Source organism: Carassius gibelio, chromosome A3, assembly GCF_023724105.1.
Source record: "Carassius gibelio isolate Cgi1373 ecotype wild population from Czech Republic chromosome A3, carGib1.2-hapl.c, whole genome shotgun sequence".
NCBI lineage: Eukaryota > Metazoa > Chordata > Actinopteri > Cypriniformes > Cyprinidae > Carassius > Carassius gibelio.
Window position 1 is genome coordinate 21975542 of NC_068373.1, and position 27699 is coordinate 22003240.

General features: G+C 35.4%; 3 protein-coding genes across 4 annotated transcripts in view; 2 read left to right on the forward strand and 1 right to left on the reverse strand.

The window, feature by feature from the left end:
- Positions 1-10428, reverse strand: part of LOC127952164 (protein tweety homolog 3) — a 54271-nt gene extending 43843 nt beyond the window's left edge. The window contains exon 1 of one of the 2 annotated variants that reach the window (XM_052550540.1): positions 9475-10427. In XM_052550540.1, the coding sequence (XP_052406500.1) occupies positions 9475-9600 (126 nt within the window). In that variant the 5' untranslated portion in view covers positions 9601-10427. Of the gene's footprint in view, positions 1-9474 lie in introns of both variants that reach the window. The other variant, XM_052550532.1, reaches the window with a different exon arrangement.
- Positions 10429-12608: 2180 nt separating this feature from the next.
- Positions 12609-23412, forward strand: LOC127952171 (sorting nexin-8-like). Its single transcript, XM_052550554.1, has 13 exons — positions 12609-12770; positions 15247-15374; positions 15556-15685; positions 16589-16779; positions 17306-17426; positions 17698-17834; positions 18026-18106; positions 18234-18394; positions 19425-19554; positions 19635-19703; positions 20399-20548; positions 21818-21967; positions 22100-23412. Exons 1-13 carry the CDS (start codon positions 12749-12751, stop codon positions 22187-22189), a joined length of 1560 nt encoding a protein of 519 aa, XP_052406514.1. The 5' UTR covers positions 12609-12748; the 3' UTR covers positions 22190-23412.
- Positions 23413-25249: 1837 nt separating this feature from the next.
- On the forward strand, positions 25250-27067 carry mrm2 (mitochondrial rRNA methyltransferase 2). The gene is made up of 2 exons (XM_052550578.1): positions 25250-25850; positions 26512-27067. The coding sequence occupies exons 1-2, from the start codon at positions 25550-25552 to the stop codon at positions 26934-26936; spliced, it is 726 nt and encodes a 241-aa protein (XP_052406538.1). The 5' UTR covers positions 25250-25549; the 3' UTR covers positions 26937-27067.
- Positions 27068-27699: the final 632 nt, after the last annotated feature.

Sequence of the window (27699 nt, forward strand, 5' to 3'; positions counted from 1 at the left end):
TTCTGCAGACTATCTTAATGGATCTACTCTTTCCATATGCTGATTCAGGACACAGTGTGGTGAGAGACCCCTCTGAGCGATACCATTGCCCAAGAACAACAGCAGCATTTCAAACACAAGCTCACTGTGCTGATGTGCTCCTGGCTGTAGGCCATCCTACTGATATTTGCAAAATTTGCACCACCAAATGTCACATTTCAGATAAACCCCATAAAAGGAATCTCACTGTGCTCTACTAAACAAAGACAAAAAAGCGGTCACATTACGGGACAGATTTTTTAAAATTGATTTAATATTTATTTGTATTTTTTTTTTTTTATTCCCATACCTAAAGGATACTATACACACAAAATAATAATAATAAAACAAAAGATTTAAAGGGTTAGTCCACCCAAAAATCTAAATTAGCTTGTGTTTTTCTCACCCGTGGCATCCTAGGTAAATATAACTTTCTTCTTTTAGATGAATCCAGTCTGAGTTATATAAAAAATTGTCCTGGCTATTCCAAGCTCTATCACTGTAGTCACCGAGTGTTGCAGTTGAACGGTCCACAAGTCGTCAAATAAAGTGTGCGCATTCATAATTAATGTGCCTCACACCGCTCCAGGGGGTGAATAAAAGGCATCCTGTAGTGAATATGCACGTTTTTGGAAGAACAATATCTAGATTTCAAATAATCACTTTTCTCTCGTTATCTGTCATACGCATCCAAAATTCTCGTCTGAAATTTTTGCGTGTTAAAAAAAAAAATAACACAACCTCCCGATGTGTCAATTCTAAAGATGCGAAAAATAGAAACCGATGCAAATTTGAAGTCCACATGACAAAACTCATAAGATTACTTGAAATCTTCTTTTGACAAGCATTTTTTTATTCAATAAAAAACCTAACTTATTTTAAAGGTTTTTACAACTAAATATATTCGTTTGTGGAAAAATGGTTCCAAAGCTCAAAGGTTGAGATTTTGACTCAACTAAAGCATAATAATAACTCCGTTATTCTCCCTTGAAAATGTGTGTTCCGGGCTGAAATGTCTGTCCTTGTTTTGGTTTGTGAAACTGCCAGTTTACCCAATTGTATTTCGGCATCCCGGGTTGCCATTTGGTGGAAAACACAGCGCATTTAATTTTATTCATCATCAATTGTGCTCGCTCTTGTTGGTGTCGTTAATCTGGCAACCTCTGTGCGACAAGTCTGAGGAGGAGTGGCAGAGTGAAAAATAAAGCCCTCTCCAATATTTTTAAATTTGGACTGCAATACCTAGTACAGCAACTTTAACATTTAAAACGTAAAGGATTAGTTCACCCAAAAATGAAAATTAGCCCAAAAATTACTCACCTTGAAGTCATCCAAGGTGTATATGAATTTCTTCTTTAATATGAATCCAGTCAGAGTAATTTAAAAAAACTGTCTTTGATCTTTCAAGCTGTTTGATGCAACTCAGCAGGTGTTGCACTTCATCGGTCCATTGAAAAAAAAAAAAAAAAGTGTCTCACATGGCTCCTGGGGGGTGAACAAAGGCCTATTTTAGTGAATCGATGCATTTTTGTAAGAAAAATATCCATATTCAAAACTTAATAATCTAGCTTTTGTCATCAGTTGAACACAGAAGCAGTTCCAGGGGAATGAAGAATGATGTCAGCGATGCGCATGCGCTGGTAAATCTCATCAAAACCAACATTTGTTAACAGGAGCATAGGATGCAAAGTTTTCTACTTTAGCAAAGGACAACCAGTCTCTACTTAGTAACTTGTTTTGTTTTGATCTGGCGCAAAGATGACCTTGACTTACTGCTTCATTTACAACTTTGCGCGCAAGCTAGATTAAAGTGATTATTACGTTTTGAATATGGATATTTTTCTTACTAAAACACATTTCGTCCTTATTTTTAAGCTAATACTTACACTCTAATAAAGACAATTTTGTTAAACTTAAAACCTAAAATGTACATGATGATATTTGCAGTTGGAGCTGCAAGGGGCCAAATCTGGGTCAGAGATTTCTTTGGGAAACCAAAAGTAATCTAGGGAGGAGTTAGAAACATTTTCAGAGAGGATGTCAAAAGCTTTTCAGCCTTTGAAGGCAGACTGGATTGCAATAAACCTTCCCACACACACATACGCCACACACATGAAGTCAGTAGTTAACACCTAACTGTAAATGTAAACTGAAAAAAAAAAAAAAAATCTAGAGTTTAATGAAAGCAGAAACACAAAAATTTTACAAACAAGGTTGTGTTTACACCGCTTTATGAATGGCTCCTTCACAAATCCTTCATAACCAGCTAACCACATGACAAAATTATTGGCAGTATGCCACTGTGAGAGACAGCTTGTGTTTCCTGCCTGGCCTGACGACAGGGCGGCCTCGTCGGTCTGTATCACACCATGCAAACACGCTGACAAAACAGATTAGCAGCATCCCTGGCTGCTCTCGCTTCCTGTGCGCCCAACGACATCCCTGAAAATGACACGCTAGAATGACTAAAATGACTCCACAAACACTAGCGCTTCAATTATCAAAAAAGGAAATGTTTCCAATGCTCCCCCACGTCATGAAGAGGCCAGTCACGAGTTTCTCCAACCTCCCCCACAGCCAACCTGGGGAGTGGGTGTGGGAGTGGGAAAGCATGTAGGGGTTTTGTTTTTCAAATCTGCACTTCAAGCCGTGCTCAAGCCCACATTCCCACAAAAAGCAGACAGGAACTTTAACAAGGCAAATGAAAAACAGTACACTGATGTGTTTAATAAAACAGTGATTAAAGACCAGATGAAATCAAAACTGTGATGCTTTTAATCCATGACTGTTACCTTGGAAATCTAAATTTAGTGCATCTAGTTCATCACTAAAATTGTTTTAAGATTTACAGTTTTTCTCTTCCAGCAAAACAGTCAAACCAGTGCGCGAGCGGTTGTGAGTGTGGATGGGGGTAATGGCGCGTTGTTGTTTTTTTTTTTGAGCAACTGGGATGGTGCCCCGCTGGGAGTTGGTGCCCTATGCCAGCTGCGTACTCTGCATGTAGGGAGCAGCGGTACTGCTAAGGAGCAAAATCTGCATTTAAGCTTATAAAAAATAAAGATTTGAAATGTAATAATTTTTCGCTATCGACTGATGATTTCATTAAACAGTCATGCCCTTAGTTATAAATACAATCTCCTTCTGATTAGCTTTTGCAAGTGCCAAATTATGCTTTCTTAGTGTGTCTTCAGTTTCACTATATCTCCTTTCCCATCCAACAACTGGTTGTGAAATCAGTCTATTTAGACACAGAAAGTGGCTGGAATTTGAAGTTTACATATTTTTCTATATAATAATATATATAAACATAAAAAAAAAAAAAATCCCAAGCTTAATCATTTTCAAGTCAAGTGTCAACTAAATTACTAACTGAAATTAAAGAGAGTCCACTTCCAGTTACAACATATCAACACATCACACACTCTTGCAGTTTAAATCTAGATTAAAGACCCTTAAGATCTCTTTAACCTGGTTTACACATAACATACTAATTATGCTTATATCAAAATCCGTTAAAGGATTTTTATGCTGCATTAATTAGGTAAACCGGAACCGGGAACATTATTCCCATAACACCCGATGTACTTGCTACATCATTAGAAGAATGGCATCTACGCTAATATTTCTCTGTTTCTCTCTTATTCTGAGGTCACCGTAGCCACCAGATCCAGTACATATCCAGACCAGATGGTGGATCAGCACCTAGAAAGGACCTCTACTGCCCTGAAAGACAGCGGAGACCAGGACAACTAGAGCCCCAGATACAGATCCCCTGTAAAGACCTTGTCTCAGAGGAGCACCAATACAAGACCACAGGAAACAGATGATTCTTCTGCACAATCTGACTTTGCTGCAGCTGGAATTGAACTACTGGTTTTCGTTTGGTCAGAGGAGAACTGGCCCCACAACTGAGCCTGGTTCCTCCCAAGATTTTTTTCTCCATTCTGTCACCGATGGAGTTTCGGTTCCTTGCCGCTGTCGCCTTTGGCTTGCTTAGTTGGGGTCACTTCATCTACAGCGATATCGTTGACTTGATTGCAAATAAATGCACAGACACTATTTAACTGAACAGAGATGACATCACTGAATTCAATGATGAACTGCCTTTAACTATCATTTTGCATTATTGACACACTGTTCTCCTAATGAATGTTGTTCAGTTGCTTTGACGTGATGTATTTTGTTTAAAGCGCTATATAAATAAAGGTGACTTGACTTGACATAAAAGAAACCCTGCTCACACAACTTCACAAGCTCTTTAAGATTTGGCAAATCTGGTGTTTGATATCTAGCATCTCTATGTCGTTGGGATAAAATCCAAATATGGACCTCAATGGAATCTGCATAGTTGATGTTGAGAAAAACAATTCCAATAGAATCTCTGAATACAACCATGAACTACTTACTAGTAATATGTCCTTTAGATAGAGCTACAAGTAAAAAAATTCCAGAAAAACAATCACGGTTTATAGATTTAAAGGATTACTTTTAAAGTTTCAGTTGAAATACTTTGTTCTTTCCAAGCAGATTTTGCTGAAGACAGTTTAAGCGGAACGTAAACACATGGTTTAGCAATGGTTTGTTGAAGACTAAATATGAAAATACCACCTCTTTTCAGAAGCCAATATCAAATGTCTCCAAGTAATATTTGCGTATCTGATTCCAATTCCTAACTACTGAAAAAATACTTTTACTTTACAATAACATTTAGGTTAAACAACCCAGTGGTAACACTCATATTAGCCTTGTGTGCCTTCCTCATCCGCTGGTAGGCCTGTCCTCACCCAAACAAACTCAGAGCTCCAGTCTCAGCCATCACCTCCCCTTCACAGCTTGGCTTCCATCCATGACGATTCATGAGAAGCAGTGCCCAAACTCCCACAGTCCTGGCCTTTGTAAACACATGAGACATGCATGAGACATGCACATGAGACTTGCTCAATGCAATACCCATTGATAGCCAAGGGAAAGGGTGAAGTTCAAATAGAATACTAGACATTGATACAATCCACTTGAGTTAAAAGAAGTAATGGTTGCCCCAACTAGGGTTGGGTGATGTCAACAAATTTGGCATCGGACGATGTCTACAGTGAAACATCGGAATGTGTGGATTCTTACTAATGACATTACAACCAATGATTCCTAACACTGTGTCTACACCAGATGCAAGCGGAGGGGTGCAGCGCAACAAAATACTATATAACCACCGATTTATAATATAGATTAATTATATATAAATATATAAATAGATGCTGTGTGGCGTGACACCACAAATCCCTGACAGTCAACTGCTACCACATTCTATTTATGACGTGTTGACAGAAATTTCTAATTAATTTTCAATGGACGATGGAATCGTCTATCGGTCCTAGCCCCAACAATTTCAGACTTATCACCAATAATGGAAGATATTTTTCATTTATCATTATTAGTCGATATACTAGATATTTAATTGTGCCTACCGTGCCTATTAATTTAATGTAATCAATTTATCTTTACCAATTTAATAACACTCTTAAATGCAATCTTTAGCAGATTAATACCCATTTTTCATACAGTACATTATAATAATGCGATTCTTTGATTTACTTCTAGAATTTAAAAGGAGTGATTTTAGTTTTTAATTTTAAGACAAAATTTCCCTACAGCGGCTAATGAACTGGAAGTCTCGCAGCTTAATACTGCTAATACAAGGACACAATCTATTACAAAATCTATGTTTATCTGTGTTCTTTAAAAATTACCATTCACCAATGAATCCTTAAAAATGTCACCATTTCCAGAAAAATATTAAATAATGAGATATGATTTCTGAAGGATCATGCGACACTGAAGACTGAAGTAATGATGCTGAAAATTCAGCTTGATATCTTCACAGGAAAAAGCTACAGGTTAAGTAAAAAAAAAATTTTAAAAAAAAAACAGCAGTAGTGTTACCCCTGTGCTACAGTTAAACATATTTCAGTACATGCATTAGCTTGGAAATTTGACATCTGACACACTTGATACATTCTGTTGAGCAACATTAATAACCTGTCATCTCACTCCGAACTACAAGCGGTCCCAAACAACTGAATATTTAGGCAGGGACATCAATAAATAATGATTTTGTTCTAAAAGCAAGGCTGCCTTTGTTACTTTTAATGGAAACAGACAATCAAAAGTAAATATACTGAGCTGAAATGAAAAGTAGGACAAAGTTCACAGATAAAGCACATCAAGGAAACCTCAACTGGGACATCAGGAGTAAGCTTAACCCCTAACTAGTGGCCAAACGAGATGACAGCTCTACTTAATTCCAATCCAGTGAACAAACGGCATTCAGTGGACAGCAGGTGTCCCCTCTCTCTCTCTTTCTCTCTCTCCCCAATCCTCAGCTGTGCTGTTTGTTATCATTCACTAAGAGCACTTTGACTCAAAGACAAATGCTACAGAGAACAGGCTACTAGTACAAGCTGCTTGAACGTCCTGTCTATTTTAAAAGTGCATGATTTTGTTTGGATTTATTTTTCTTCAGTGATTGATTAAAGGGTTGATCAAGGGGTTTAGAAGTCTGTGATAACAGTCAGAAAATTATAAAAAATATCCAGAAATATCCCATTTAAAGGTGTCATATAATGCTTTTTTTTTTAAGATCATTAGTTATTGTATTTGGAGTAACAGAATATGTTGACATGTTTTAATGTTCAAAAAACAATTTTTTAAAATACTGTACATTATTGTAGGTCCTCTATGCCCAGCCTCTCTGAAACGCATTGTTTTCTATGAGTCCCTCCTTCTGACAAACGCAATCTGCTCTGATTGGCCAACTGACCCAGTGCATTGTGATTGGCCGAACACCGCAAGCACCCATCGGAAATGTAACACCCCTTTCCATAATCGCGAGCTACATCTGTCAAAATAAATGTAAAGGGAGTTAATAATGTCCTTAGTTTTACCAGTTCAAGTTCAAGCCCGAAAAGGGGAACAGAGAGTCGTGTGATAGACAGTGATGAAGCTCGTATGTGTTTGCAGTACACAAGCCATGGACGGTTAAGACAGCTCGCTCTCTCTCTCTCTCTCTCTCTCTCTCTCTCTCTCTCTCTCTCTCTCTCTCTCTCTCACAACATTTGAACAGTCAATAGCAAATACTTAAACTAATAACAAGACATACTTACAGTAACTGATTCAGAAGCACCAGATTAAGAGATAATTACCCCTTCTCCTAGGTTCACGAAACTGATTTTCCTCTATATTAATTAAACAAAATTTGAACATTTTAATAATTTACTTCCTTTCAAAAAAAATAAAAAATGCTTGGCAAACTGATGCTGCACAAGGGTACTCTTTAAAAATGATGCAGTAAAACTAGTGGTTAGGACTTCCTCGTCATCCATGCAGATGAGCTTTTGGACAGTTCATGAAGTTCTTTGTAATTCTATATGCACCTGATGTCAATGGCAATCTGACAGGATGAGGTTAGATCCCTTAACACAACTGTAAAAAACAACAACAAAACATCATGTGTTTCAGCTTGTGCTTGCCATGCTGTTTTAAGACAATTTTCCAATGTTGATGCTTGGAAAGTCACAGGTAAAACATTTTGAAACAGCTGATAGTCTATCCTGGGCTTTATGACCTAGAAAGACTGAATTCTCTGCCTTCACCTCTGCTCTCCATCTCAGCTGCTTTCCTGAGTAACTTTCATCATCTCTGTGCCTGAAGACCAGCAGGGACCAAGGATCAAGTCGCCCATCAGCTTGAAAATTCTGTTTCTAAATTAATCTACAAATTTTTGCCTTGATCTACTTCCTCAACACTTCTAACTGAAAGAGAAGTGATTCTCATCATCACATGAACACGTACAGCAGCCCTAAAACATGTTTATAGACACTTTTGGACACATAGGCTAAGTCAAACTTACGTTCTGTTGCAATTCATTAAAATAACCAAATCTAAAAGCAAGTGCCACCTGTAAACTAACCAACTTAAACTTACCTTTTTTGCACCTGCTTTGACCTAAACACTGTTGAGATGATATTTAAAACTGTCTAAAGGAAGCACCTTGAACATACACTGACCATCCATAAGACATCAAATCACTACTATGTACAAAGACCACCTTGACTAACCCCCTTATAGTTGCAACAAATTATGATAATGTTGCTATAGCTCTGGAACTGTGTTGTACCACCTGAGCGATGGTGATGGTCAAGCACAATTACTACTTCTTTACATTAGAATTCAAAGTTACCAACTGGTTTCACCCAAAAACACTCCATAAAGCGAACAACAGTGAAGGCCAAACTTGATTTAAGGAGCTTTGATTAGAGGTATTGTCACCAGGCTTATGGCACTCCTGGCTTCCCGTTTGGCCATCTGTTTTCTCGATGACGAAAAGAGTATAGTCAAGTAGTTGAAAGGGTGCTCCGAAGCCTACTTTCTGCTTTCATCAGCCAAGCCTGGATGTGTTCAGCATTAACGAGATGCGAGTCTTAACAATAATAAAGTCATTATAAAGACTAAATGGTGTTTGTTACCTTTTTTTGGCACTAAGAAAAATTCACGCTCTGTGTAATCCCTTTAAGAGATAAGCTGCGACTAACTATTGAGCTAAAATGAACAGTACATTCTATTGCTCTAACTCAACAGGCAAAGAGGTGTCTCTGGGTTTGTTAGTGCGTTTCAGTCCTCCTAGAAAGTTGTATTTACAAATGTATATTTGTACATTGTACATGCTTCATTACTAATGTGCATACGGAGTTTGTTATTTTAATATCAATTGCTTAACACATTAAGCCATGCTAAGCATTGTCTTTATAATAGATTTCTAAGGGGAAAACATGTGAAAATCTTGTCTTTCTACTTGGATGACAGTGCCATTATCTTAGTAGTAGATTGAGTTTATGGCAATAATTAATGAAAAGAAAAGTTTTTTTTTTCCCCTGGTCGTTGTTTTAGAACATTAAGCCATATTAAGCGTTTATGTCTCCGTAAATACAACCTTAGCAACATTACTTGAACACGGTGTTCATTACTGAGCTGGAAAGCCGCAAATGGAAAATCTGGAATGATTACAGAACTCTTTGAGCAAAAGACGAAATACCTGTCGTTCTACTCCAGTTTGGCTTTGCTAGGTGACTTTTGTAACTAATTTAGTTTGGCTGAGAAGAAATAGCCTACATCAACTAACCAGATCGATTTACGTCTCAAACAAAGGTTAAACAAAATCACTTAACTCACAAGTATAAAAGCAAAACTTAGTCATGTCATACTGAATATCAGTGAGGCTGTTATAACAGATTACAGCTGTGCCTATATTCACAATAACAGCACCCTTACTTGTGTGACAGTGCTTAGAATGGGGTACAATCGGTATCATGTAGCCTTTCAACACCACACATTTCCAAACAGCATTTGATCTACACGTGTTGCTGGATCAAACAGCAGATGTGTGACTGTAATGCAAGGGCTTACCTGCTGGTATGAGGAGTCCTCTGGGCGAAAGTCACTGCTGGTTTGCTCAAACTGCAGATTAAAGTGAGGCAGTCTGTGGAGAAGGTTAACCCACCACGGAGGAGAGTAATTTACAACGGCTGCCATAATCTTTATGACAATAACACTCGAGAGAAACTAAAGCAGGAAGTTGTCGAAAACTTCTGTCAGGGTTTACACAAAATCATTAGATTATAAAGTCACACATAAAGCTGCTCTTCCCTGGAAAATGCACATCTATCGTTTTCCATCCACAGTAATAAATATGGAACCAAAAACGACCAGTAGTTTGAAGCGCCTGCAGTCCCTGGAGAGAATCCGAAAGCTGATTGTTAAGTATAAAACGAGGGATTTAATTAATCAACATAGGTCGGTAAACAGCTAAAAATGTCAAGCAGTAAAACGGTTCAAAAGTGTCCAGCTGTATAAAACAGGACTTCAGCTTTCCTATGTCCACCGGTTGGCTAGCAGACGCAAGGGAAGCGTGTATTACAAGCTCTTACTTCCCCTCTCCAAACTGCCTATTGTTTGGATTCATTACTAATACACGCACACAATACACTTTGAGAAATGCATGCATTCAGAGCTGAATCCTTCCGAGACCCAAGCCTCTGTCCACAGGCTGCTTTCAACGCCAGCCAGTTATGAAATGTGTCTCCGTTGCTTGATGTCAGTCACTGGCTGAGATTAGTGGCCAGCGTCTGTCCGCGGCTCCGTCATTCCCACGGTGGAACTCCTCCGTCCTTTTGTCCTTATTAGTCCTAGAAGAGCGGGGAAGGTGTTTGTGAAGTCGAGATGTCCGTGTGTGTAGCAGACGCCACGCGACTCCTCCCTGCCGACAAAACTCGGCGAGGTGATCTCTAATCCAGTGTGAGCCAATGAAGAACAATCAAGCAACGAGCCGAAGCCACCGCAACAAACTCACGCTGAGATCGTGGAGGTTTATCACGGTATGAGACAACTGTTGAGTATGCGGACATCTAGTGGTCAGACACAGTACTACACATTTATATTTATATTTATATTTATATTTATATTTATATTTATATTTATATTTATATTTATATTTATATTTATATTTATATTTATATTTATATTTATATTTATATGTTCCCCAGGAAAGGGATGATGATAATACTTCTATCATGCTTACCTTCTGGATGAATTTTCCAAGCATTCTTGTAAGTTTTACTGAAGGTGAAGTAAAAAATAAAAAAATAAATAAATAAACAAATTATAAATTAATGATAAAATAATAAATATAAAATGGATTACTTTTTAAAATATAAATTGTATATAAAAATATTAAATTCATTTCTAAAGAAAAAATGAAATCACATTAATTGTATTGATTTTAAAGGTTAAAATGTGATGGTTTAACATCAAATCCTGTGGCTTAAAATTATTTGTAAGTATTGCATATTTGTTGATAAAATATAAAATATTAAAATTATTCAGAAAATTAAAAACGAAGTCAAATGAATAATTCCCAGTCAACTCAATTCAATGGTAACATCAAATCCCAGGGCTTAAAATGGTCCAAAGCATTATATATTTGTTGATTGTCTTGAATTTGTCACCTAAAATGATACATTGTTAGAAGCACTTGTTAGACTAATTCAGCCTGATATGCTGTAAAATGTTTCACTACTGAAAACTACAATGCATTTTATTTCTAAGCTGTGAATAAAACAAAGATTATTGAAGTATTTTTACAAGATAATATGCTTTTCTTTTCAATTATTTATGAAATGTTCTATCAATTTCGGATTGAAAATTATTTCTACACCAGTTTTCTTTTTTCATTGTAAGGTTAATTGCTGCATTGAAGTAATTCACAAACTATAGTACAGAGTTCCTTGTATTTTTTAACACTTAGATTTGAATTTTTGATGAAGAAGACTAAATTGAGACTCAATTTACAATTCATCACAACACATTAAAGAGATGTAAAAATAGATGCTGAAACAACATTATGATGAAATGTTGGGGAATGAGTGCAAATAATGAATGTACACTTTTTAGCCAAGCCAAAAACTAGGTTTTGGTTTGAAGGAATGCTCTGATACAGTTAATTTTTATAAAACTGAATCTGACCCACTTAATGCATGTGGTCACAAGGAGAAACTATGACAAAAATGACCTTTGACCAAAACTTAAGGAATTCAAACCTAAGCAAATTTAGGTTTCTAGTTTGCTACTCATTCATGGCACTATAAATGAATATCTGAATTTTCTGTCTTTATTCCTGCAATACAGACAGTCAACACTTTCTCAAAACAAGGGAAACCTAAAACTGTGATCTGGTATCGGCTGTTTCTGCTGTTATGGTGACTAAAACATGCAATTCACCAAACAATCTGTAAACCGGCAAGTCTACACAAAGATATATGACAGGATGGCGAAAACAAAAGTGTAACTGGAGTGGGTTTCATTTAAGATGGTTAGTGCCATGTGTGCATCATCATCATCATCATCATCATCATCAAAGTAAGTAATTATTAACTATTTGGTTTACTATTTGTGTTCAAACCTTTTAAAACGTTTCTTGGTCAGAGAAAAAGTGTACTTCATCAATACAATCTCAATACTTTGTAACTTATGAACTCTTCATAACTATTATTTTGAATTCCCTAAAGTTAAGTTGGATTTAGTCCAGGATGTGTTGTTTTCACTTTTACAGAATATTATTTTGTCTAAAAGAGGAACAGTGGAAAGCACTCAGAGGTTTCATTGACCTTCACAATGCAATGGCATAACAGTTTCCTTCTTCAGATGAATTGTGATTGAATTAGGTTAATTATTAATTATTAATTAGGTAGCCTACTACAGGGAGCAAAAAAAATAATATGCAATAAACTAAACAGTAAATAGTAATGTCTATTTACTAATTTGTTTCTGCTTTATTTATTGGAATGGTAAATGGATACAATATAGCTCCAGAGGTTAGTAAGGCTGATTTATTGTAGACTATGTATATTAGCTTTGTAACAGATCACATCTCTGAGTGAATTACCTTCTTCTTAATAAATTACACTTGAATTAATTAAAAAGATACATACAAATATTTGAATGTTTATTGAAAAATATATTATATTCTAACCACACCCCGAAGGGTCTGATGCACCCGAGGCTCCGCCCACCGCCGTCACACAGCTACCGTGTGTTTCATCACTACAACTTTAAGGAGTGGGACATGCTCTTTTCTGCAGGAAATCACATGGAGGTGATATCGCACTCACATGACATCTGAACCATGGCAGCGGACATCAATGAAGGTAAGGAATAAAAATTATTGCAATTGAAATATTGCACAGTTTCATGCGATGTATTTATTTAACGTTTGTACTGGCGGTTGTCTGCGAATTAGTTTTCTTGTCTTGGAAAATTTCTCTGATGGTGTTTTTAAAATCGAGAGTGGAAACCCGAGTTACTTTAAAGCGAGTTAAGCGCTTTACGTTGTTGTCTTGCGTACATGTTTTCTTTTATTTGTTGTTTCACTTGTTTAGTGACTGTCTATTACCGGTTAATTCAAGTTTTCCAGACTGACAACTCAGATATAGTTACTAATACAAACAGCTCTTTAAAAAACAGCTCTTTAAAAGTTTTTTGAATCTATAAAATAAAAAAATAAACTGTGTTTCTGTTCAATAATGGCATATTTGTTTGGATTTAATGTTGTTTTTATCTAGTTCTGTTGTGTTTCTATTTGTATTGTGTTTGTGTCAGACTCTTGAGAACATTCTGAACTCTTCAATACTACTACTACTACTACTACTACTACTACTAATTTTCATTTCATTTATTTATTCTCTTTTCATGGTAATGCAACACAAAATACCACAACAACAATCCAACAAACACACAAAAATACATTCCATGACAAGAACAGGAGTAAGATGAAGAAAACAAATCTTATAAACTCCTACCCCATTCTTATATTAAGAAAATTACAAATTACAAATTAGATGGTCTCACAGACATGACATATATAAAAACAAAAACAAAAAACAAACAAAACAAAAAAACAACAACGATGCAATAATGACAACTCCAGCAACAAAAACAATGACGAAACCATCATTGTTGTTATAGTTTTAATGATTTTCACATTCATCTTCGTACAAATTAAATATCTTCTGTTTATACTTATATTTAAATTGAAGAATATTTGAACAACATTTCAAATCATTTTCTAGAAAATTCAATTTTTTCACACCAGAAACTGAAACACACATTTGTTTGAGGGCATTTCCAGCAAAAGGTTGTTTAAAATCATTATTTCTTCTACTTGTCTCAATATTTACAGTAAAAATGGTTTGCAATCCATGTGGTAACAGGCAGTGTTTTGCTTTATGAACAACTAATACAGTTTGTAAAGAAACCAAATCCTTCAATTTGAGTAGTCCTGACCTCAGAAACAGTCCTGTAGTATGTTCTCTTGGAGCAACTCCATTAATTATTCTTATAACCCTTTTTTGCAAAATAAATAAGGGCATTAAATTAGTAAAATAAGAGTTTCCCCATACCTCCAAACAATACATCAAATATGGCAAAATAAAGGAACAATATAAGATTCTCATTGCCTTATAATTTAACATAAACTTTACTTTGCTCAAAACGGCAATGTTTTTACAAATTTTATTTCTTACATAAGCTATGTGTGACTTCCATTTAAATTTTTCATCAATGAGTACTCCTAAAAACCTAAATTCTGACACTCCCTCAATAATTATTCCATTTAAAGTCAAACGAACATTATCAGGACATTTTTGATTTGTAAACAACATACATTTTGTTTTACTTAAGTTTGACGACAGATTATTTTTGTTAAACCATTTCTGAAGTAGGACCAATTCTTGTTCAATAGTTTTCATTAATATGTTTAAATTCTTCCCCGATACAAAAAAATTTGTATCGTCCGCAAAAAGAACAAAACGCAAAATCTTTGATTTGTCACAGAGGTCATTAATATATAAAATAAATAATTTAGGCCCCAGCACAGAGCCTTGAGGGACTCCACACTGCATTGTTACCAACTTAGATTCATGGCCTATATACTCTACATATTGTTGTCTATTTTCTAAGTAACTAATAATCCAATTTAATACTACACCTCTAATTCCATATGTCTGTAATTTAGATATCAATATAGCATGATCAAGAGTGTCAAAGGCCTTTTTAAGGTCAATAAAAACTCCAACTGTGTGATTTTTATTCTCCAATTCTGTAGTAATGTCTTATGTGATTTTCATCAAAGCCATAGCTGTTGAGCGGGTACTTCGAAACCCAAACTGATTATCATGTATCAAAGAATGTTTTTCAAGAAAACAATCACATTTTTTAACAAAAAGCTTCTCCAGAATTTTTGAAAATTGAGAAAGCAAAGATATAGGCCTATAATTCGTGAGACTATGTCTATCACCAGATTTAAAAAGGGGAATAATTTTAGCCACCTTCATTTTATCTGGGAAGAAACCTGTATCAAAAGACAAATTAATTATATATTTAATGGTCTAATAATACAACGTATAGTAAAAATAATAATAAAAAAATAAAAATACAAACGTATTGCGCAACTACAGTATTCTATCAGTGTTGGAGCAATCAGCTTGTTTGAAAAGAAAAAAAAAACAATAAATTATTTCAGTGTGTTCACAATGAAATGCAGTAACAAAATGTTCCAAGTCACCTTTGCCAAGACAATTCATTTATGTCGACATAAAGCTCTTAACAGACATCTCTTGACTGTAGGATCTGTCCCTTCATATTATCGTGAAGTATATCAAGCCATCTGCTCCAGAACTGATGAACGAGTGCCTATCGGTGTATTCCAGAGAGTTCTCAGCAGAACATATCTCTCCAGTACTGTTCAAAACCAGGTGAGACTTGCACTAGGATTACATCTCATTATTGGCTTGAAAGACTGTAGTTAGCTGAATGACATCCCACATGCTTTGTTTAATGACGCTATTTATGGCTGGAAATGTTATGGTTTGGGTTTTCTTGTGGAACCACGGCTTATTCTGCACAGGCTAAAAGGCATCTTCATCTACATTTTAGATAACCGAGCATGTAAACAGTGGTGATGGATTCCTTAGTAAAGTCTCGCTGTATAAAGGCTTGGCTCTCATTGCCCTTGCTCAACAAGGAAAACCACCAAGTCCCAAACTGCTGGAGAATTTCATACAAGGTAAGCATAAGGATATCTATTCCTCAGCTGACTGTTGTAAAAGCAACCCCAGTTAAGTCCCCATAAAAACTGTCTTTGTTCAAGATGTCATGTGATATTATATTGCCTGCTGTCCCAACTGATTTCAAGCTGCATTTCAGTGTCACCGTCAGTTTACAGTGATTTGCACACTTTTTTCAAGGGAAAAATCAGCATTTTTAAATCCTAAGTAGTCCTCACCCTGTTTTATACAGTGTGCATGCATTATTTACATTCCTCAGGTCTACAGTTGTTGTGGGATGGTTGTGTAATAGTGTTTGAGTGTTTTGTATCATCACAGTGATTCATATAAGAGCTCTGAAGAGTTGAAGCTTCTTTTCAATACAGGCATCTTGTGTTATTTCAGGTGTTGCCAGTATGACAGTTGAGTGTGCACTTTAATTGTGATGCTTCCTGTTTTCTCCTCTACACAAAACCAAGTTTCCTGTCAACTGGATGCCAAATGCATATTTCTCTGTGGAATGACCAAGAAACACTTTTTGTTTTCGCGTTCCACCAAACAAAAGGAAAGATCCTGGTTTGAATCTGCTGAGACAATGTTTTGCTGAGTCAAGCAGTTTCTCCCATTTTCCAGAATTTATTTTCTGAATTTGATGCACAAACCACAGAAATCCACAGAAAAAGACATTGCGTGCCACGCAGCTCAACATTGTTTACAGACTTCTTTACCATCCCTTGTGACCTTTCTGTAATGCTGTGTTATTTATGTGCAGTCACAAGACTCCCATGGAACAGAGATAAAAAGAAAGCAAACTTCTTTATATTATTTAAAATGATCATACTGTGATCACCCATGTGTAATGCTTAGTCAGTGACCTATTTAAATACAGTACAGTCACTGTAATACGTGCCATGTTTTTTAAGAGTTCCCGAAGCCTCAGCTGGGAGAGCCAAAGGAGCTTCAGAGTCTGAAGATTCAGCCGGTTGAGGAGAGTCCTTTGAACTTGTCTTTGACTCTGGCAGAGCTGTTAAAGAAGGACACCATCAAAGTTGATCTCATCCCCGAGAAGAAGGGATTGTTTCTTAAACACGTGGAGTATCAGGTCACCAGTGAGGTTAGTGACTTAGGAGGCCGTATTAAAGTGAATCCCAAAAGTAAAAAATAATTTACCCACCATCAAGTTATCCAAGATGTAGGTGAGCTTTATTCTTCATGGAACGTATTTGGAGAAATTTAGCATGGCATCACTTGCTCACATGTGGACAGCTCAAAATAAATGCGTAAACAAGAACCAGTGAGTCTGGTTCATATTACGAGGAATTCTTTTCCTTGATTGGTTGAGATAAAATAGCTTGACTTTGCAAAGATGCTGTTATAGAAGGATGAGGGGCTTAAAAAAAACGATTTGGCACAAAAAAAAAAAAAAAATATTATAAAAAAAATACCTCGGGAAAAAATATTTAAAAGTAATAATAAAAAAACATGTATTTTGTAATATAAAAGATGATCATAAAAAAAAGTATTGTCTCATCCAGATGAGTTGCTACCGAGTGATTGCAACACAAGTTGTAATATTTACAGTTGCAATATTTAAACATATCGCTGATAGTTGATCTACTTCTGTATGTGCCCTTTTGCAGCGTTTTACAGTATCAGTTTATCGGCGATACAATGATTTTGATGTTTTCCATGAGCTTCTACTTCAGAAATATGCTTACAGAGTCGTGCCGGCACTTCCTCCTAAAAGGGTGCTGAAAGGAGGTAAGGCGTTGTCAAACCTGTAGATTATAGTTTTGTGCATTTCCCACTTAGACTGTGCTGCGCCATTCAATACTTTCTGTGAATGCACCAGACAAAAAATAACAGCTCTGCCATAATTAAAAAAGTAAACTTGTTCTGTTTTTCAGCAATATTCACTTCAATAGTAACTGAGTACCTGAAAGTTCCTTGCTGTGTTTTATTAATGGAAGGGCTGTGTTTTGTTGTTCCTTGAACAGTTTAATCTTTTCTCTGTTCTTTGGCCCCGCTGCAGTCCTGACCTCCATGTCAGAGCGGCAGTTCATTGAAGGGCGGAGACGAGCTCTTGGCAGGTTTCTGAATCTTGTGGCACGACACCCTGTCTTTTCTGAGGATGAGCTTGTGAAAACATTCCTCACCTTCAGTGGCTCGGTGTGGATTTTTTGCTACTTGAGTTTCTAGATTAGCAGGATTCATTTTTGTATGATATTTTTGTAGTGGAAGAATAATGCATTTAAAAGTACATTTGAAATGCCAGTTCTGAGATGAGAATTGTTATTTTTTATTCCTCCTAGACATTCAATAGGTTGTGACTTCCAGATTTCCATTTTTATGTCTCACAGGATGTCCAAGCTAAGCTTAGAGATGCTTGCAAAAAACTGGGAGATGAGTTCATGACATGCAAATATGCAACGCAGGCCAAGGTTTGATTCAGTTTTCTTTCACTTTGCATTTTAAAATCAAGCTTTATGTTGAAACGTCATAATATTCTTTCTTATTGCAACATTTAATAATTAAAAATGCTTGTCTGTTTTGTGATTTCTCCTGCAGGAATACCTCCCAGCAGATGTCCAAAGTCAATTTTCATCCAGCAGAGAGCTCATCAGAAATATCCATAACAGTTTTCAGAAGTTAAGGGACAGGGCGGAGAAGATGGCCGAGCGCTCGAAGGAGAACGCCACGGATCTGCTGATGTTTGGGAAGGAGCTCAGGTACCACCTCATCCTGAGTACTGACTCTGAATCTTTACGTTTTTTTTCTAAAACCAGTGGTTTAAAAACCAGTGGACTTTATTTTAATTACAATAATGTTAGTAGTTCTTATTTTAATCTATAGACACTCTTAATTTGTATAATTTTAAAAAGGTTTAGTACCACAGTGTCTGAGACGTAGAAAGATGGGGAAAAACGAATGTTCAAAATATATGGTAAAGGCAGATGTACATATTTATTTCTAAAATTATATATTTTATTTATAAAAACAGTTATTAGCTGACCGTTTTTCCCACCCACCAATACAGTTAGATGCATAAATAAATAATTAAACAGCTGAGATGTTTTTCTATGTTTTTTGCCATTTTTGAAATAAACAGAATTATGACTTCTAGGACTTTATATATATATATATATATATATATATATATATATATATATATATATATATATATATATATATATATATATATATATATATATATATATATAAACAAAACTGTCCTAAACATGGAAATCAGAATGTTTAAAATAGAAAGGCAGCTGTAGGTGTTTATCTATGTGCCGACCAGTTTTTTTTTTCTACTATCATAATGGTTAGAAATATAAATAAATAATGTGATTTAAAAATCAAGATTTAAAAATGTATTTATTTTATACTATACTTTTTTTTTTTTTTTTTACACATTTTTACACACAATTATGTCTACCCACCTATTTATTTTCACATATATATTTTTTTTCGACTTCTATTTTTTCTTAACTACCCCATCACCCCATATGGCAAAATAAATACATTTATAAAACTTTCAAAGTGATACAGGTCTACAAATCCACCTGTAGGGGTTTATTTTTTGATGGTGACTAAACTGTATGTTATTTCTTATACACAATGGTACAGTACAGTAACATTAACGGTTTGAGTAGGTGGAAAATACCAGATTTGTCCAGTAATTTGAGAAAGCCTGATTGTCAGATGTTTATGACCACATGCCATAGATTTCAGCTTTGGCCTCTCTCTCCGCTCCAGTTCTTTGGGATCAGATGAGTCATCTGTGCCTATCCTGGCGTCCTGTAAGAGTCCTTGGGCTGCACTCAGACGCTCTGTCAAAGGGCTTTCTGTTGAGTTCTCACTTCTGTCTGAAAGAGCTGCCCAACAGGTACTTTGCTGCCCACACTCACACCACATGAACTGGCTGCATGCTGCTACAGAGGAATTTAATTTGTGTATTTAATACAGGGCAGAAGAGAGGAGGATGATGTGGTAGAAAAACTAAATCTGTTCTTGGACTTGCTGCAGTCGTACAGGGTGAGTATTGATGTGTTTTAAAATTTAGATACAGCTTTATTATTTTGTCCATTTAGAGGAAATATATATGACAGTAAATGCTTATAATAATAATAATAATACAGTAAATATTTATAATAATAAATGTTTTTAAGAAGCAAATCAGCATATTGGAATGATTTCTGGAGAATCATGTGACACTGAAGACTGGAATCATAATGCTGAAAATTTTAAAATTACATTTTAAAATATTTTCAACGAGAAAGCAGTTATTTTAAATTGCAATAATATTTCACAGTATTACTGTTTTATTGTATTTTTTTAAATCAAATAAATACAGCCATGGTGAGCATTAGAGATATCTTTTGAAAACATTACTGAGATACTTATTTTAAAAACATTATAAAATATATTATTACAAACTTTTTTTATTAGGTATTTTTTCTTAATTTTTCAGATGTCTTGGAACATAGCAGTAGTCATTTAGCTTTTTTCATCCACTGTTCAAGCTGATTTGCCTTTTGCTACTTTTCATGGAGAGAGGACAGGAAATAAAAGGGAGAATAGCAGAATCAGCATGTTGCAAGCTGAATTCAAACCTGTTTTACCCACATGAGCACCAAAGCTCAATGTATATATAAGTTACAACTTATGCAACAAGCCATGGCACAGAATATTTGTTTCTGAGTGTGTACAGTATGTGTGGTGTCATACAGGACTTGTGTGAAAGGCATGAGAAAGGGGTCTTGCATGAACACCAACGAGCACTGCAGAAGTACGGTGTAATGAAAAGACAAATGCTGAGTGCCACGGTGCAGCCTAAAGAACAGGTTTCTGTCGAACAGCTGGAGTCCCGTATCGTCCAGGTCAGCACACACACACACACACATACACTAAAAAGAGCTATAGCAGCTTGTGTGGCAGAATTTCCAGAGGGGAAATGTTGGGACCAGTAGCTTGCTTGAGGGGAGCTGATACATCCTTAAAATTTTGGGCAAAATTTATCTGAGGAGCTTGAAACCAAAGCCCTTGAGCAAGATATGTATCCTCAAAATCCCTCTGGGTATGTCGAAGGCATCTGAACTAGGATCTCTGCCTCTTGAGAGACGTAGTTGAAGGCCTCTTTTTAAAATCGTGTTTGGGCCAGGGTTTTTTAAACTGGGGTCTAGAGAGGCTGCAAAGAAGTTTTGTGAGTATAAAAAAAAACACACATTGTACAATTTTTATAGATTTCAAAATTAAAATGATTTGACATAAGAAATTAATTCAATATTTTACAGAATTAGATTTGAATGGTAATACAGTACTATTAAAAAAATATGCCTGAGTAAGATGTTTATGAAAGAAATTGACACTTTTATTCAGCATGGATGAAGTAAATTGTTCAAAAGTGACAGTAAAGACTTATAATGTTACAAAAGTAGTCTTACTTAACCCTCCATTCAATAAAATGTATCACTGTTTCCCACAAAAATATAATGTAAGGATCATGTGAAACTGAAGACTGCTGAAAATTCAGCTTCGCCATGACAGGAATAAATGACATTTAAAATATAGATGTTATTTTGATTTTTTATAATATTTTACAATATTACTGTTTTACTACATTTTGTGAGCATAATAGACTTATTTTAAAAACATTGAAAAATATTACTGAAATAGGAATTAATAACACTTGTGTTAGCGTGTTTTTATTGCGCTAATGTGATTTCATTGCATCACTAGCACTGAGAATATTTTATAAGACACCAAGTAATTCTAAGCAACTCGTTTCATTTTATGTCTATAAACTTTAATTTGGTTTTGTTGTTTACTGACCAAACTTGTTGATAAGCATTTAATTGGTCATTTGAGCAGCCATTTTGCACATTAATTTAATTGATCATCTAAGAAAACATTTAATAAAAGCCCCAGCCAGGTGGAGAACAAGAGAAACATGCTTGATTGATACTGATGCAATGCCAAATCACGTCAGTCACATACAATATCCGTCTAACCTTCAAATAGCATGTCATGACCAAGTGGTTTTTAACTGCTGGGTGGCTCATCGTGATGATGATAATGATGATGACTGAGGTTAGGGTGGGAAGATCTGACTGTACCGTGACCTCACTCTGATCTCTGACTCACGGCAGCAAGAAAACGCCATTCAGACCATGGAGCTGCGCAACTACTTCTCCCTGTTCTGCCTGCACCAGGAGAGCCAGCTCATATTTACTTACCTGCCCATTACGTCTCACATCCTGGGGGCACTTGTAGACTCACAGGTGCTGGGACATAAAGAGGTACACCTATCTTAAGCTGATCTAGTATCTCTGCATTAAAGCTATTCATTTTAATGTGAGTTGGTTTTATTACTTTGACACTAACAAAGCCTTCTTATATTTGCTGTTGCATCTTATTTTGCTCTGTTCTAGATGGGTGAGGTGTGGCAAGATCTTCATTCCAAACTTAAAAGTCTTTTTGGGGACGGTAACGGACAGTCTCCGCCTCTCAGCCCAAAATAAGCCTCCCTTCTGTGATTTCATGAACTCCAGGCCTGTTTCGAATCGCAGGATCTAATCAGGAACTACAGACAATCAGTATGCTTTCTCGCAAAGAATTATGGGGAACTGGTTCTGTGTAAATGTGTTATGTGGCAGTTCTTAAAATCTGTCAGTCTGAGTTGAAAAGGCAACTTGATTTCCTACAGTTTGAACAAACTGACACCTAAAATAAAGAGCTAATGTTGTCGAGAATAATTTTAAGAAATGCAACAAGATGCTATAACACTGTATTGATGTTTAATCTACATGTATGCAAAGATAATGTTATTGTTTTAAAACGTAAACTAATCTGAAAAAGAAATTTTATATTGTAAAAAGGGTTAACACATGAAAGTTGACCTGTATCTTCTATTTTAGTGCAATAAAAAGAAATGAGCTAAGCTAATAGCAAGTGAGCCGGAGCGGTGGTTAGTTGAATACACTTCATGGGAAATATGCAGAAATGATGTTATTTGATTCAAAGGCATATTATTCTGCCAGTCTGATTGTATGTTATCTATTTTGTATCTTCAGACTTGTACTTCTCGCAGCTTTGTTTTGTTGTCACATTTCATTTTTATTTGTAAGTAATATTTACACTACCATCCAAAAGTCTGGAGTTAGTAAGATTTTATTTTTGAAAAAAAAAAAAATTATTACTTTTATTTAGCGTGAAATTACTAAAAGTCATGGTGAAGACATTTATAGTGTTAAGAAAGATTTCTATTTAAAGCTGTTCTTTTGTACTCATCATATCTTGATTTCCACAGAAATATTAATCAGCACAGTCATTTCCAACACTGACAAGAAATGTCTCTTGAGCAGGAAATCAGCATATTCTTGCTTCCTTGCTGAGCATCACTGTGAGGCATTCAAATGACAGTAGTGTATACAAGTGAACACTTTCAAACTAGTTGTCTTACTGAAGTAATTAGTTATTAGCTGCTCTGAATGCCAAAAACTTGTTTTTATTCAATAAATTATTGTTCTGAGATTTTTAGGTTGCTATTAAACTATCCTATTAACTATACTTCGAAATATGTCTGTAAAAAAATGCTGTTGGTTGATAATGCATGCATTATGCATAATTGCATCTTAATTGTTTAATATTTAGTAAAACACTTTAGCAGAGTTTATTTTCAATTGTCTTCCAATGTTTGATTTTATGTTTTAACCAAGGAAAGCATTAAAGAAATGGAAACTTTTATCGTACTTCAATACATATTCAATTCTGCCACCTGCTGGAACAGAGGGCAAATGGTTTGAGAAAGAGGTTTTTCCTATGACATTTACCGTAGTAAGGCGATAGATAGATAGATAGATAGATAGATAGATAGATAGATAGATAGATAGATAGATAGATAGATAGATAGATAGATAGATAGAAAAAGTTCTTATTGAAAATGCTGTACATTTATTAAATTAAAATACAGCATTTGACATCGGGTGATTTTACGTAGAATGACCATATCCACAAAACCATAGATTTGAATAATTTCCACTGATACAGTGGCAAATGTTCATCAGTGGTATTCAAACCCCAATCAGACATCCTCTACTTCCTCCAGTTTATGCTTCACTATCACATAGTGACCATGGAATTTAAAATATCCCAAGAACTTATTTTTTTTCAGAAGCATCAATGGTAACCACAGGACATCATCTGCCTACATCTGGCTGAACGGTATTTTATCTCTGTCAAACCACAGTGGCCTCATATCTGAAAAAGAAAACAAACCTCTTCAGTGGCACGTTATTAGACCTTCTGTCTCAGTATGTGTCTCACAAAACTGGATCATTAAGTGATGTGGCGCTGTATTACAATCTGATTCGGTTGGCTCTCCTTTATAGGTGTCAGCTCTAAAAATGTGGACATCCAGCAGTTCTGTTTGACCAATAAACTCAAATGTGATATTTCCAATCTTGTGGAGAGTGTCAACCGTGAGGCCACTTTCCTCTAGAACATCCCTGTCACATAAAATGGCATTTTGTTTTAGCTGGAAAACCAATAAAAGCAGGGAAGATTGAACACGGCCAATCGCTGACACCACAGTTAAGTTCTACAGACAAGTAAATAATAAAAAAACATTCTCAGCATGACAAGGTTCAAATTGTTTAACTTTGATCTCTAGCTTCAATAAAGTGAAGAGATAGTGGAAGAATATAGCTTTTTTTAAAACTGAAATATAAAACATGGTAATGTACATTTGTGTAAGAAAAAAATCAAACACACACACAATATCAGAACTGTAAGACAATGACATTAACCAAAAGGTGGCCAAACGTCCAATTTTCTTGTCCCTGGAAGTGTTTTACAGCACTTTCAAAACACCCCATAAAAACATGACAAAACAAAACTAAAAAAGTAGCCTCCAAGAGCACAAACATAAAATAACCAAATATCTGTTTTATAATTTTTTATTCATCATGTGTTCTAATTTTTATTTTAAGTTTGTGAGTTGTTGTTGTTGTTTTTAATTCATAAACTTTTAATAATATTATTTTGATGCAATGGCTTCTATGATTTTTGGTGAATTATAGTAAAACCAGTCAGGGTCAGTTTCACATGCAGTGCAAAGATGATAATTATTAATTATAAGAAGATTATATGCTCACAATTTTTTGTATAAATAATAATAATAAAAAAAATGGCCGTGTCTGACATATTATACAGAATGTTATTTATCCAAATGCAACACATGATTTACAGATCTGCGAAAATATGAACTCAACCAGAGCTGGTTGTCTCCACCTACCCACGTGTGCACTGTGCAACAGTGAAATTATCTCGATGGGAAAAGTGACTCATTTCGGTGAGTCGGTTCTTTCGAACACAACTAACTAAAACTATTTTTTTTTTTTTTTTTGTATGTTGTAGCCAAACGGTAAAGATATTACAAGTACGCTGTATATGTAACATTTTTTTGTTTTACGAGTACTAAATTACTCGTAAACGGCTATTATTATTCCTCATTCCGCCTCATGTAAATCATTGAAAAGATCCGACTCAAAAGAACGAGTCATTGATTCATAATTCGGAGTGTACGTCTGTCAAATATTCTCGACGGATACTGAAAGCAATCATTTAATAAAAATGCAAGTATAACCGTATATAACGATAACTTACTGATATATACATGCATTTAATCTAAATAATTATAATATATCACACAAACAAATAAAGCACGAAAGTGCGAATAGTTTAATTATTAGAAAGACTCAGTCAGAGCGCCCACATCTTTGATATCACGAGGACAGGAGGACACCATAGACGCCCATGTGCCTCCCTGTTTTCATTCACATAAATTCTAAATGTTATCTCTGCAGATCACGTGCTTGTAAATGATGTGGAAATGTATCCAAAGATCGTGCATTCACGTGTCAGCGGTCTCCCTAAAGAAGACGCCTCTGCACATGAAGGGGAAGAGTGCTGCCGATCAGAGATGGCTGGTCCGGCAAATCAATGACCCTTTCGTTAAAGCTGCTCACGCGCAGAATTACCGCTGTAGAAGTGCTTTTAAACTGATCGAGATAGATGACAAATACAGACTTCTCAAACCTGGTTTGAGTGTCATAGATTGTGGTGCTGCTCCTGGTGCATGGAGTCAAGTTGCAGTCCAGAGAGTCAACTCAACAGGAGAAAGTAAGTGAGCTGCTGAGCTGAATGCATCACATCATGAAATCTATGCATGTCATCATAAGATACATACACTACATGAATGCATTCAGTTGATCCAAAGTGAAAGTAAAGACAATTATATGTAGAAATAAATGCTGTTTTAAAATTAGGATATATATAAAATATATTCAGATATTTTAAATAACAGTATTCCTGTTTTACTTTAGTTTTTGATCAAATAAATACAGCCTTTTAAGCATAAGTTTTCAAAACATAAAAAAAACCCTACTTATTTTTGAATGCTGTAGTATGCACACGTTATCAGTCAAACCTTTCAAATACACCTACTTTATCATTATAGTCTGTGTGTATTGTTTACAATTTTAGAGTAATAGTAAAGTCATCATCAACTGCCACACTTGTAAGTATGAGAATTTTTAGTGGAGGAACTTATATATATATACGCATTTGTTTTATAAATTACATGCATCCTATATACTTGTGTTTTTTTTAATCCACCATAATAATAATAATAAAACTGATCATTCTTTTGAAGTAATTCAAGCATTTATAAATGTCAACGGAACTAATATCAAGCATATGAGCGTCCACTTTTTAAGATTTAGATAGATAGATTAGATAGCTGATGAGGATATGATGAACAACATACCTTTGTTCTTTCCAGGTGCGAATCTTCCTAAAGGAAGCGTAATAGGAATAGACATACTACGCATCGCCCCTTTGGATGGAGCTCAGTTGCTGTCCAATCATGACATCACTGAGGCCTCAACTCACATGGCGCTGGAGAGGCTCCTCCCTGAAGCTCGAGCAGATGTCATCCTCAGTGACATGGCCCCCAATGCCAGCGGGCTCAGGGAACTGGATCATGAAAGATTGGTCACCATGTGTCTATCAGTGTTGGACTTAGCTGACAAGGTTTTGCGCCCCGGAGGCTCTTTGATTTGCAAATACTGGGATGGAGCTTTGGCCCATAAGCTCCAGCAGAGGCTTTCCTCAATGTTTCAAGATGTAAGAACTGTGAAACCAAGAGCAAGCAGGAAGGAGTCGGCAGAGCTTTTCTTTCTGGCGAGGATGTTCAAAATGAGATAGGATGAGGTCTTTTTCATGAAAAGGATTTTTTTTACATATATATTATATTTTATATATAGAAAATAGAAAATAAAATTGTTTTGTTCTTATTATGTATTAAAAATAAATAATAATAAAAAACCTGTTTGCAACTAGATTCAGAAACTCAATACAGACCTTGAATATAAATGCTAAAGCAGAATAATTTGATTCAGGTGTTAAATATATCATTGTTGAGTCTGATTTGCATATTATTTTCAGTCTATCAGGACGGCCTAGCACTGTTTATTTTTATTTCAAATCATTTTACAAAGACATGATGGGCATGCATCTACATTTTTTTTTAGTAATTTACATAATTATACTTTTTTTTTGTTTCCTTCTGTTAATAATTAAAGGAGTATAATAAGTATAATAAGTAAAGGAGAAATATGATTTTATGGATTAGATCAGTGGCTCACAAATATTGGTCTATGAAGAATTCCAAGTGAGGTTTTTGGGCTAATCAAAAAATAAGAAGCTAAATAAATTATAAAATACAATAATTATAATTAATATAAAAGCGCCAACTCATAACAATGGACTAAAAGATTGTAACAATAATAATTTAAGTTTTTGTCCTCTCACTTCGATAGACCTTAGTCAGGGTAGCGGCTTATTTTTTTTTCTTTAAAGAATGTAAATATTTAACATTCTAATATTTTATAAATATGGCCGGCCATCCATCCATCCCACCTGTTGCAAAAAGTCAGTGACATAACATTTTTTTTTTTTGGCGTAAACT

Excerpts from the sequence above, each read along its gene's own strand:
- mrm2 (XM_052550578.1), top strand. The coding sequence starts at position 25,550 with ATGATGTGGAAATGTATCCAAAGATCGTGCATTCACGTGTCAGCGGTC. Across the intron at positions 25,851-26,511 it reads AGTCAACTCAACAGGAGAAA|GTGCGAATCTTCCTAAAGGA; the intron begins GTAAGTGAGCTG and ends TGTTCTTTCCAG.
- LOC127952171 (XM_052550554.1), top strand. The coding sequence starts at position 12,749 with ATGGCAGCGGACATCAATGAAG. Across the intron at positions 18,107-18,233 it reads AATATGCAACGCAGGCCAAG|GAATACCTCCCAGCAGATGT; the intron begins GTTTGATTCAGT and ends TTTCTCCTGCAG. Across the intron at positions 21,968-22,099 it reads AGGTGCTGGGACATAAAGAG|ATGGGTGAGGTGTGGCAAGA; the intron begins GTACACCTATCT and ends GCTCTGTTCTAG.